The sequence below is a fragment of the Rhamphochromis longiceps genome, linkage group LG3 (genome assembly GCF_057381845.1).
Source record: "Rhamphochromis longiceps isolate RC_006_pf linkage group LG3, R_longiceps_female_GT1.1, whole genome shotgun sequence".
NCBI classification, from domain to species: Eukaryota; Metazoa; Chordata; class Actinopteri; order Cichliformes; family Cichlidae; genus Rhamphochromis; species Rhamphochromis longiceps.
This window is the reverse complement of record NC_140559.1, coordinates 31,329,336-31,342,450: the sequence shown is the minus strand read 5'-3', so window position 1 is coordinate 31,342,450 and position 13,115 is coordinate 31,329,336. Positions and strand designations below refer to the sequence as shown.

At 39.3% G+C, this 13,115-nt stretch overlaps 1 protein-coding gene across 3 annotated transcripts; it reads right to left on the bottom strand.

Moving 5' to 3' along the window:
- Window positions 1–1,051: 1,051 nt before the first annotated feature.
- On the bottom strand, window positions 1,052–4,775 carry LOC146674125 (uncharacterized). Of its 3 annotated transcripts, XM_085402355.1 has the most exons (5): window positions 4,669–4,775; window positions 2,855–2,906; window positions 2,388–2,747; window positions 1,820–1,958; window positions 1,052–1,698 (listed from the first exon to the last, which is right to left on the bottom strand). In XM_085402355.1, exons 2-5 carry the CDS (start codon window positions 2,901–2,903, stop codon window positions 1,635–1,637), a joined length of 612 nt encoding a protein of 203 aa, XP_085258481.1. In that variant the 5' UTR covers window positions 2,904–2,906; window positions 4,669–4,775; the 3' UTR covers window positions 1,052–1,634. The 3 variants fall into 3 exon arrangements, with proteins under 3 accessions (XP_085258481.1, XP_085258480.1, XP_085258482.1); XM_085402354.1 differs by lacking the exon at window positions 4,669–4,775 and having other exon boundaries at window positions 2,855–2,912; XM_085402356.1 differs by lacking the exons at window positions 1,820–1,958; window positions 4,669–4,775 and having other exon boundaries at window positions 2,855–2,912.
- Window positions 4,776–13,115: the final 8,340 nt, after the last annotated feature.

Here is a 13,115-nt window from a genome sequence, read left to right as displayed (position 1 = left end):
AGACGAGGAACCATCATGGAAGGACAGGCCCCTGCACGGTATGTACCACCGGCAGATAGAGGAGGTGGCTGATATCCAGAAATCCTACCAGTGGCTGGACAAAGCTGGACTGAAAGACAGCACAGAGGCACTAATCATGGCAGCACAAGAACAAGCTCTGAGTACAAGATCCATAGAGGCTGGGGTCTATCACACCAGGCAAGACCCCAGGCGCAGGCTGTGTAAAGATGCCCCAGAGACAATCCAGCACATAACAGCAGGGTGCAAGATGCTAGCAGGCAAGGCATACATGGAACGCCATAACCAAGTGGCCGGCATAGTGTACAGGAACATCTGTGCCGAGTATAACCTAGAAGTCCCGAGGTCAAAATGGGAGATGCCCCCAAGGGTGGTGGAGAATGACCGAGCTAAGATCCTGTGGGACTTCCAGATACAGACGGACAAAATGGTGGTGGCTAACCAACCGGACATAGTGGTGGTAGACAAACAGAAGAAGACGGCCGTAGTGATCGATGTAGCGGTTCCGAATGACAGCAATATCAGGAAGAAGGAACACGAGAAGCTGGAGAAATACCAAGGGCTCAGAGAAGAGCTCGAGAGGATGTGGAGGGTGAAGGTAACGGTGGTCCCCGTGGTAATCGGAGCACTAGGTGCGGTGACTCCCAAGCTAGGCGAGTGGCTCCAGCAGATCCCGGGAACAACATCGGAGATCTCTGTCCAGAAGAGCGCAGTCCTGGGAACAGCTAAGATACTGCGCAGGACCCTCAAGCTCCCAGGCCTCTGGTAGAGGACCCGAGCTTGAAGGATAAACCGCCCGCAGGGGCGTGCTGGGTGTTTTATATATATATATATATATATATATATATATATATATATATATATATATATACATATATATGTGTGTATATATATATATATATGTGTGTATATATATATATATATATATATATATATATATATATATATATATATATATATATATATATATATATATATATATATATTAGTTAACCTAAGTCAGTGATCATTTGATCAGTCTTTGCATGATAAATACAAGGGGACCTGAGTAGCTTCGCAGAACTTATCTTACCAGTCACACCTGTTTCAGCACCTCTCCTCTAGATCTGTGCATGTGGAATATAGCTGGATTTAGTATAGGAGTCTACTACTCGAAAGAGTGGATGTTAGAGTTTTTCTAAATTGCTGAAAAAATAAACTCCAGTTTTTTAAGCCAAATTCTGTGTCTTTAACTTAGTTTTTGAATCAAGCACTCTTAGGGCCAAACCTTTTAACACTGTTCATGTACTTAGACACAATTTGCCAAACTCATACAAATCCTTATCACATTCTCAGTCACTAAACATGATGTGTAGCATGGTTTGTTTGCATATCTGTAAGCCAAAATTATTTTAACACTTTTATAAATCTTTTAAAAATCAGATTGAAGAACTTGAATGATAATTGGTGCACTGGTCTGGTTGATTTTACCAAGCTATCATTTTAATAAAAATAAAACAATTTTCCTTGACAAGTAACATGAAAAAGTTATCTAATTGTGAGGGAGATCTCCTTGAGTGAATTTTAAGTATCAGCAAGTTTTATTCAGTGTAATCAGTAAAGTGTAAGAAAATACTTCACACCAATAGTTGAGGAGGAACTGTTGTTTCATCTGCATCTGATGCGGTCTCTTCTCTTACTCTGTAGAGTAAGCAAAAGTAAAGTAAACCAAAAAAATAAACATAAAACAATGACAAAAATCAGAAAACAGGGTTTTAAAAATGTAGTTTGTTTTTTAAAATGACAGGAAACACTAACTTACCCTTTGCTAATGAAGAATTTAGGGTCAACTATTTCACCTATTCCGACAATCAAACCAGCAAGTATTATAACTGCAATCTGTCCACCTGCCAAAGCAGTTTTAACTGTCTTCCAGTAGTTTTCCTTTGAATTTTTGGCTCCTGCAAAATGACCAAAACTCAAACTGAACTTTACATTTTTCTTTATGTTTTTTTTAAACTACTAACAAATATAAAACAGTTTCTGAGCACAAACTCTCTCTTGCTATAGTGTAACAGGCTATACAACACAACTTTCAGTCATAAACTGTGAAAGGCCGGAGAAGGAAGACTAAACAAAACCTTAAGAAAAGAGACCACAACACTCTAACGTGGGAACTAATTTTGAGCCAGGAACAAAAAGGAAGAACAACAGTAAATCAACTTTGTAAGCGAATTGTTTGCAGAGAAAATGTTTTGTAACATTCTCTAACACAAAAAGAAAATGATCATCAGAAAAATAATGGCCTTCTCTGGATCTGAACTCCATGAAATTTTGTCAGACTCACAGTGATAATAATACCTTAAAAAAATCTGGATTCTATAACTGACCAGTGACGTTGAGTTGACATCTTCCAACACTGAAGCCATAATCAGTGTTGACCTCACACAGGTACAGACCCGAGTCATCAGTCCTGAGTCTGCACAGCTGAAGTCTGATTCGTCCTTCTCTGAGGGCGTCTTTGTCACTCTGGACTCGTCCTGAAAACTTTTCATTCTGAGACTCTGACACCTCAACACCTTCATGAACATGATACAGGACTGAGACTTCATCACTGATAAAGAGTTCACAAAAGATGTTGAGCATGTTGGTGGATCTGTCAGGTTTGGTGGTGAACGTCCACTCCAGTGTGATGTTGTGGTTCTCCTCTGCCTGATAGCAGGTCTGTGTCACATTGACTACAAATGATCCTGTTGAGGAGACAGAGAGGGAAAGAGAGGAGCAGACACACTGAGAACTGGAACAAATCTGTTGTTGAGCTTTATTTGGAGTTCATAAAGTGAAGCTGTAAACTAACCAGAGACACATGAGGTGAGGATGATGAGCAGCAGGATCCTGCAGATCATCTTCTCCATGTGAGAGGAGACAGAGGTGAAGAGTCATAAACACATGAGGTCAAAGGTCAGTCAATACAGCTAGAAGAAGGAAAATCTACAGTCTGACTTCATTCGCTCATCACAGCATCTACGCACAGACATAATGAGGAACTGCAAAAATATCAATGGAGGCTTGAAGTCTTTTAGAAACATGTTGTAGTTACAGAGTTTGTCCACCAGAGGGAAACAGTGATGTTTTTGTATGTGTTTGAAGGCTTTTCTTTTCAAACAGAAACACACACACAAACACATCCAAATCCACATGCCTACACACACATAAAAAGACACATTCCCAGCTATAGACATATAGTCAGAGTCAGCATATGTATCTGGCTTCTGTACATAGCGAGAGGAAGAGGAAGAAGTATACATTTATGTACAGTTAACTAGGTGGGATACATGTAACCCGTGACATTGGAGTTTATATATTTCTTTAAAAGTAAAATGATAAGAAGATTTATGGTCTGTTTCCTGAGTTTTTTATTTATGGTTCTTTGTTCCTTTCTATTTATGTTGGCTCCCTTCGTGTCCAGTCTGTCTGAATTTTGTCTCTGTGGCTGTCTGATTGAAGTTAATATGTTTGTACTACTTGCTCTATGTGTTGTCTCTCTTCCTGTCAATATGTTCATCTGTTTCATCGTTTTCTCTTCCCACTCTGTCTTGGGCCCATGTCTGTTTAGCCTATTACTTACTCTCTGTGTTAATAGCTTACTGTTTTATTTTGATAGCCCTTTGTCTCATGGAATATGGTTGGTTTGCCTTCCCCTGTCTCATCATGTTTAATTGATTCATGCTCTGTTTCCCAGCTGTCTCCACTCCCCTACATCTCCCTCCTGTGTAAATATTGTGCCAGTGTTGCTTTGTCTTTTTTCTTTCCATCTCATGTCCCCAGTGTTATAAAGCTTCTTGTGCCTTTTACAGTTTTGTTTGTGGTTCTTTTTATATTTCATGCTTAAAATTATCTCCAAGAACATAAAACTGTCTCCAAGTGTCTTCATTTGGGTCCTCCACATCAGGACTTGGTCAGATCATCCCATAAACTATGACACCCCTTTGTTTCTTACAAATCATTAAACAGAGCAATGAATAAAACAGAGTCTTTGAAGAATAACCGGACATTAACTTGTATTTAGTTAGATTTTTAGTTCTGGGCATTGAGTGTTTACAGAGTTTATGGTGACCAACTCAACAGAGTGCTGCTCCCCAGTCAGTTCCTTCATGCTAATGTGTTGGTGTTTTGTATTGTAAACAAAGTCTTCAGACGGTACAGTTGTTATAATAACCTTGTGATTTGTTAATGGAGTAAAAAAAATTTTTTTTTCATGCCACTTTTCTGCTGCAGAAGTTTCATTTCAGGGATGCAGAGACTGACAAAGGGAAACACAAGTTTTCTCCATTGGTGACAGCAAAATATAAAGTGTAACTCATAAAATGTGCCTCTGAGTTCTCACATTACAGTGAAATCAGAAATGACATAATCACTTGTTCAGCTTTGTATAAAATAACAGTAAAAAGACAAGAGAAAAGGAGTAGGACTATCTCTCTGAAATCAAACAAAGCCAACAGTCTGGATTGAACATTAACATTATCTGGTACAATTATTAAATAAAAATATCACAGCTAATGATAATTCAGCCATATATTTTATTTTGAAAAACACTCAGACCATTTACCGTTTACTTAAAAATGCAAAGCAACACATGCATGCAGTAAGCCATAAAAACAGTTAAAATACTTACTGCTGTTATTTCTTCTTTTAACTGGCAGACATCAGGCTAGAAACGGAGGGGTTTTCATTTTGATTCAAAACTCGTAGAAACCCAGTCACCTTCTCTGTGGCACGTCCCTCCTCTTAGTGATTCCAGGAAGTCCCAGTCACTGGCATGCCAGGGCTTTCTCGGTATTCAAGTGAGAAGATAGGTCATGTCCTCTGACAGGGCAGCTAGAAGTGTTTACCAAACAACTTTCAGACAGAGACTGTGTCTGAAATGTTAGAGCTGACTTTAACTCTGTGGATGGCCCATTTTTATAATGGAGAAAATATAAGAAAGATCAAATACATACTGCTATTGTCTCTTCTTACTTAGTTGGCAGATGACTGACTTTCTTCATCCAGCTGTTTCATGACAGCAACGATGACCAATAATATTTGCACAAACTCTCTGTCTGAGCGTTTGTGGTGGATGAATGAATGAATAGTTTCAAACTGTTTTCTGTTTGGTATTAGGGTTTCTGTTAAAAGTGGGGGTTAACTAACCTCTACCAGCATGGTTGTGAACCATGCTGGTACATCTTTGTAAACAGCATAAGGTGCATCAGCTCAGTGAGTAGTGACTAAGAGCACTCCAACTACTGTTCTCTCGCTGGGAAATCCTACAAAGAAAGTCATCATCTCCAATGTTCCACCCTTCATCATGAACACATTTTTGACATAGGAGTTATCAGACAGCTCCTGTTCTCCTTACATGATCCTCCTTGGTAGCAAGTCTCCTCACCTAAAACATGTCGTCTGCTTTAGAAGATGGGTTTTAATGATTTTCAAAGGGAATGGTGAGATCTTAAATGTGGTTTTTAAAATTTAGGAATAATAGTTTTGACACTGTTAATACAACATCTGAACACATGAAATTTGTTGGTTGGAGGATGGAGTGGAATCTCACTCCCTTGTGTCCCGTAAGACTGAGGGAGAGCAGGTTTTCTGGTGTCGACAGTATGGCCCAACTGCCATGCTCCCCTGCCTTGGCAGTAGTACCATTCCTGTTCAGGTTGTAGAAGGTAAGAGTCGTGAGAGCCAGGTCTCCAGAAACTCCATATGCAACTCCTGTTTCCAAATGTAATCCATACAATTTACCATAGTAATGGCTGTCAATCCCATTCGAAGTACCATCATCTCTTTCAAAGGATTCTATGTATCATGCTTCACAGTCAAACACAACACAAATCTTACCCTTCTGAGGGTGATACACATCAAAGTGTGGAGTAAATCCTGATCTCCCATCACTATGTGTGAGTTCTTCTAAAGGCACTTCTGCAAATGCTTTGGAAATTATCTCATTCATAAGGTCTGTGTACTGTTGTTGAAATAAAGGATCTTTCTTAACCCTGCTCTTTAGGTTTTGAGTACGTTGCTCAACAATCTTTTGATTCTTTCACATATTTTGCTGACTCCTGTTCAGTGGCAATGCAACCTGATAGTGACTTTTTACAATTGAATCTGTGACCACCTTCATAAAATGTTGGTTTTCTCTGGCCAAAGCAAGTTGTTCATCATGACTACGTTCAGGAACAGTATTTCCTGAACAGTATTTTTTCCCTTAATTTATGTTTCTTCACCCCTTTGTATGAATATGAAGCATTCATACAAATGAATGCTTCAAGTGTGTCAAATGACACACTTTGCATGAGAGACATTTTCTACAATCCTTGCTGATGTGCCCAATACACAGCAGTTACATCAATACCAAAACTGTCACTGTCATAGTGAGAGTACCAAAACAAAACCCACGTGCAGAGAACCCAAAGCAGAGGCTAAGGAAAGGTTTTAACAGCATTTTATTAATCAGGATAAGAATAACATTTACTATGGCACTCGACTTAAGGCTTGATAAACGGGGCATGTAGAGAGTAGGAAAAGCAGAGTGACAGGTCCAAGAAAGCAACAGGAGCACGCACTAGAAGAGAGGAGAGCGGTGTTAAAATGGTAGTCAGTGAGGTTTTCTGGAGAGAGTGGAGGCTATGAATTTCTTTGTCTTACTGTGCAGGTGGGAGATAGAACCGTTGAAGGAGAGGTGGTGTGGTTCAGGTGGGTTTGGTAGCATGTGTCGGCTGTCCTGAGCATTGAAGGTTCTGTGGTAATGTGAGGGCAGGAGGGCAGGCAGGTGAGGCAAGGAAATAATTCCAAAAAGCAGGCAGTTGAACCAGATTTCCAGGATGAGTTGTCAGCGCGGTGGAATATCTGGGAGCAAATAGGGTTGTTGATGAACTGGCGAGGAAGCAGTGTCAGCGAGGACCTTAAATCTCCAGCCAAATTGCCTTCATCAGCTCCAGGTGAGGGAGGCTGTAGGCCCTGCTCATGGGCAGATACCAGGGAAGCTCAGACATCCAGTGGAATTTTGCAGCTACACACCCAGACCATGACAAAAAAACTGCTTTGTTCTAGACCTCAAAGTAGCTAGTTTTACACTATTATTTGAGACTGAAGATGGATGGATACTTCCAAATATATGATCTGCTAGAATCTTTTCTTGTCTCTCTACAAATTGAACATTGTCACTGATTCTGAATGTTTGATTGAATCTCTCTATTTCACTGGTTGTAGTCCTCCACTGGTCCCTTATAGCAACTTATTAATTATCCATCCATCCATCCATCCATCCATCCATCTTCATCCGCTTTATCCGAGGCCGGGTCGCGGGGGCAGCAGCCTAAGCAAAGACTTATTAATTATTGTAACATATTAGCTGGTGTATCCAAATCATATAAGTACTGCACTTCATTCATAGTGTTACAGCGTCCTCTAAGAAATAAACCGTAATCCTGAAGTGGCAATCTCTGATTTAACTGGGGCCCATGACAATGCCTTTTCCTTGTAGGCAGCTGCAATAATTTCCAAAGTGTTCCTGCAGAAAAGCCTTAGCTTGAGCATAACCTTTCACTGTAGGGCTGGGTGTTGTCACTGATTTCTAGAATCGATTCGATTCTGATTCACAATTCGATTCGATTTGAATTGAAGAAAGAAACAAAGAAGCAGACTTTCAGCTCAAAGTTTTCAGTACAGCAGTTCATGCAATGCTCAGGTGAAGACTGAAGGTTTGCTCTCAGTATAAGTAGAGGCAAGCTGATCAACAGATGATGAACAAGTAGAGCAGAGCAATTCCTAGACTGCTCAGCTGACATGAGCTCTTGATAAATGAAATGTCTTCCCTTAAAGTCGAAGGTCACCACCTTCTGCACTTTGCCAGCTTTAACTGTTGCACATGAAGCTTTAGAGTGTTTATTGTGAAGCTCAAACTTTCCAGCAGTAAAATTATTATCTGATGCATATAGATGTATTATCTATGTATAACCTTTAACAATTCTCATCTTTGATTATCACCATTAATTCAACATTAATTAATGCTTACAACATAAAACAAAACAAAGGTGTTTTTGCAAACTAGTCTGTGCAGTCAAAGCAGTTGTAGGAAACCTTACAACTGCTAGTGAGTGTTGACAAACCTGGGAGTCAACACTCACTAACATGGCAGCTCAAGTGTTTCTGTAATCTTAGAACCCGCAACCCAAATATGTTTACCAAAAGGGGAAGTTGTCTCCGTCCTGGTTTCCGTCTTTGATAAAGAGAAAAGAAGCAGCATGAACAGAAATGACTGTGCAGACTTTCATTAGTTTCAATAGAAAGTGAGAAACTTTGGATTTGACCAGTGCTGTCAGTGACGTTTCCGGGTGTAAACCTGAAAGTTTTGGTGGGTAAGTAGTTTATCTGGCACTCTGTAGAAGCTGGACCACTTGTTATACAGTGAGCCATCAGTGAGTGTGTGAGGAGCTGTATTTAATGGGCTTTACTTTTTTGTTAGAGACATTACACTTTTCTTTATGTTACTTCTGCAAATGCTCAGTCTGTTTTGTTGCAGCCTCGCTGAAGAAGACGGTGTGAGTTCATAGTATGAGCTTCGATAAATTTGTCCATCCCCGACCTCAGTCAGATGCATCATGATGCTGATCAAAAGCCGGAATGATTCTATATACTACTGATTATTTTTCACTTACTGTATGAGAATGTTTGTGAGAGATAGACCAACACGTCCTCACTCCCAACTTGTCAAATGTGTGACACATGGTCAGGCTCCCTCTGCTTCACCTATCGACACGCAGGGTACCCCCCTCGCGTCGAGGTAGTGGGTCCTCTCAGTGAATACTATAGAGCTCCCTAAATGTTGTTTATTCACGACAAGAGATTTCCGCGGAAGAGCCTGTTGTCCGTATATTTATATATTTCCAAAAATCACATTGTAGTGATGTATACTGAACACAATATATTATATAATATAAGCAACTACCTGAGAAACAGCAGATACAGCAGATAAATTAATTATAGGCTATTACTTTTGTATTGTTTATTGCATTTATGGAGGGAGTGATGTATGGCACAGCTAGACTGGGTGACGTTATTCACCCGCTTCGGCTGTTATCAGTCCAATGGGCGTTATTAGCACAAATCAGTCCCATAGATATGGGCCATCTCCTGCTAGATTGTTCAGAAGGTTGTTCTCATCCATCCAGATGGAGGATCACTAACAGGAGCGTGGAAGACTCCAGAATCCACTCTGGCTGGAATCCTGTGAATATGCAGTGTGTACAGGTGAGACCGTTTAAACGGACAGCATTTATAGAATGACTATTAAAAGTCAGCGAGTGTCAGTAATGTTAACTTGGTTATCTTAGTAATACACCGAGTGCTAATATAACAGCTTTAAGATGCATTTGTAGATATTATTACGTGTTTTACTGTCTTTATGGTGCTAGCTTAAAGCTACAGTTTAAACGTTAGCTTATATTAGCAAAGCTGTTACTGTTTAAACGATGTTAGCACAAAAATATTAGCTTCTGTCATGACTGATGAAGTTACTAGTTAATAAAGTTTTCAGTAAAGTGATTAATCGCAGCCACAGATTGACAGTAAATATCTCGATTAGCTTCAATGCATCTGTAATAAATATGTGCAAGTTTCAGTGCTTCGTTTAAACTGTATGATACTTATACTGACCCAGGGTCAGTGTAAAATACAATCCCAGCTGTGTGAACAAAGCCTGGCTCCTTTAATCCTGCATGACAAACCTCAGGATGCAGGTTATTATTACTCTTTCCTGCTGGCACACCTGTCACACCTGAGAGTCAGCTAGAAACTTACAGTTATGTGGACATCATGCAAAGACTGCCAGACTCTGTAATACTGTAAATGATCAGTGACTCAGGTTAACACTAAACTTTAAACGGCACCTCTGTGTCTCTGTGTGCTGAACATCTAGGATTGAGTCAGGCTGCATTGATTGTGGGACTTTTCTGTGTTAAAAGCAGGTTGAAGACGGCTCAGAAACATTTGAAGATTAAAATTTAGCATTATGGCTGCTGGTGGTTTGTAAAGCCTCTACTCAGCTGTATTTTTGTTACTAATTTATGTTTGTTGTTGTTTAACACAGATTTCAGAAGAGCAAAGATGGGCACTGTTGCTTAATCCTTAATAGTTTAACTGGATTGGAAATCAAAAAATTCCAGATTCTTCTACCACAGAAGTTTCATTTGTTGGTGTGGATCTGCTGAGTCACCTGAAGAACTCGTTTCATTCATTCTCCACAACGTTGACTTACAGAAATGTTTCACAGGAACTGATTCCTCCCAAAGGGTGAACTAGTGTGTTTCCATAGATTACCTCTGTATGAATGTACTTCTTAAATGAAGGCAAGTGTTTGTCCCTTTTTGTTCCTCAGGTACAGTACGTAATAAATCTGTTGAGTCAAATTATTGGTGATGTGATTCCACTTCATCCTAAAATATGTATTTTAAATATATACCTGGATAATTTTGTACCTGCTGCAAACAATAGAGCTCTGTTAACGATTGGATTTTTGGAAGCCAAGCGCTGTATTGCTATCTGTTGGAAAAATCAAAAAACATGTGGACTATCTTAATATTATTATTATTATTACTATTACTTTGTTTTTATTTTTTCTATTTTCACGGTGCACCATGTAAAACCGGTTAAAACCAATAAATAAATGTTAATAAAAAAAGAATTTAAAAAAATGCTGAGTTATGCACTTTTAATGAATTGGTCGTACCCATTTTAAAACTAAATTTAAAACCAACATTTATTTTTTCTTTGTACATTTCTAACAGTTAAAGCTCTCTAAGTGCAGCCTGCAGGCTGATGGTGGCCCTCGACTGTAACCAGAGACACTTCATTGATCAACAGTTCAAGTTAAACTGTGACTCAGACTCAGAGTAGAACAGCATTTCTATTAAAACTCTTCTGTTGCAGCAGTTAGAGCAGACTCGCCCTTCCTCACAGTGACAAACACAGCTCCTGTCAGCTCACACCTCACTGATGGCTGACTACAAAACTACAAACCAACACAAAAATGAAAATCAGCAACATAAACCAGCATCATGTGAACACACACATTAAAAAAAAACCACTTAAAGTTACTTAGGTTGTGTGAGTTTTTCTTTTCTTCCTCTGAAACCTTTAATCCCACACGGACTCCTTCAACAACATCCTTTCTCAGCATGACCCATTTTATTAGTGAAACTGTCTCCTCTCTCACACAAGGAGAAACTTGTTTGACTTGTTCTGCTTGTTGGCCTGAACAGTTATTCTGACAAAGAGAAGCACCAACGTTTCCAGTGGAATTGACACAGTGAAATGAAAGGCTAAGTGTGCTGTTGCAAAAGGTGGGCTTCACAACACCCACTGCCAAATTCAAACATATACAAAGGTCTCAAAGTGAATTAAATACTATCCCTGGCTTTCGTTTTTGAAATAAAAGTGTGATTTATGAACTTGGTGCAACGTTGCATTTTTTAAAATGAGCTGTAAGCCAATACCTATCAAAAGCTATTAGGCCTACACATTTTTTAATTTATTTTTAACTACCACGTTATAATAAAGAACACAACCAGAACAGCACCAGATTAATGAGCTTCATATCCCTGAAAATTCTTACAAGTGTCCCTGTGTGGGCCTCATCCCTGTGCCATTCCCCAACTTGGATTAAAAACATTTTGAACCATGATGACTCACACACATGTCCCTGATGAATGACCTCTCAGACCAGCACGTTCTCACTCCTGAGGCGTAATATTTTTCTACACTTTGAACATCAGTGCCCAAAGTGGGGAAACGTAGCACCTAAACTTTTGAGTGCCAGTAAGTCACATTTGGAGTATTTAACTAGCACACACATGACACCAATGCTTTGGCCTGTTATGAACTACCCCTGAGCTGTTTAATATTACCACTATGCAGTAAATCCACAGTCCTGCCTTTGCTACAAAGTGTACTTGACTCTGCTGTATGCTGTGTAAATGTGACTTTTAGGCCGGGTGAAATCTGTGAGGCAGAATGAATATTTTATTTTAACACTGGTTGTGGCCATTCACATTATATGCTTAACAGTAGCCGCTATTTTATTGTATTTATTTATTTATTCATATTTATTTTTGGTTGATTGAGGCTGTTCGTGCTACTGGTGTGTTTGTGCAGTATAGGGTTAACCACAGATGACGTATTTGATTTCCCGTTTCAAGTCTATTAATGAGTTATGTTTTTACTACGAATCTGAAGGCCTAAAGTAGAGGTGACTGGTTGCCCTGGTGGTGGGATATTCCGTGGTTCGTGATTATTTATGCATTCGCCCACTGGTAATCCAGGCTCTGAATCAGGTAACAGTAGCTACCCCTCCCCCTGCGACCCACACACAATTATTATTATTATTATTATTATTATTATTATTATTATTATTATTATTATTAACAACAATAATAATAATACAGCCCACGTATTTGAAAAACGCATAAAGAAAGCAATTGATTCTCCACGTAATTCTGATCTTACTGCAGCAATTTAGAACAACTGACTTTTATTTCTGTTATTTCGCTTTTCTCTCCGCTGCTCTAAATTATCGGGCTGCTCTGTCTGCAGCTCCAATATGTTCGCTCATCTGTTCCGGGTATTTAACCGAAAGTGTGCGAAATGGATGAGGAGAACAAGGTGATTTAAATAATGTGTTGGTCCGTTAATCTGTAGCAGTGCATAACGGTGAGCTGATGTAGGGATGCTGTAAATGTAGCACCTTAAACGTATTTAAATAAATATTTGAAAAATTCTGTTCCAGATTGTTCAGTTAATACAGTTTAAATAGATAAAGTTTATAAAGCTGTGAAGATCGTGTTTGATTTTGTGTGTTGGACATTTTTCACATATTGTCACAAATATAAACATTTTTAAGGAAACAACGATGAAATGTCTCATCGTTGTTTCCTTAAACGTACGTTTGCTTTACTCGTAAAAGCGTGGGCACTGCTGTTCAGCTGAGCTAACAATAGAGAAACGAGGAAGTGGCATTCTATTCTCATCAGTAACCCGCGTCCGGTTTTTTTTTTTTTTGGGGGGGGGGGGGGTTCCTT

Excerpts from the sequence above, each read along its gene's own strand:
- LOC146674125 (XM_085402354.1), bottom strand. The coding sequence starts at position 2,912 with ATGGAGAAGATGATCTGCAGGATCCTGCTGCTCATCATCCTCACCTCA. Across the intron at positions 1,959-2,387 it reads ATGTCAACTCAACGTCACTG|GAGCCAAAAATTCAAAGGAA; the intron begins GTCAGTTATAGA and ends GTCATTTTGCAG. Across the intron at positions 1,699-1,819 it reads AAATTCTTCATTAGCAAAGG|AGTAAGAGAAGAGACCGCAT; the intron begins GTAAGTTAGTGT and ends CTTACTCTACAG.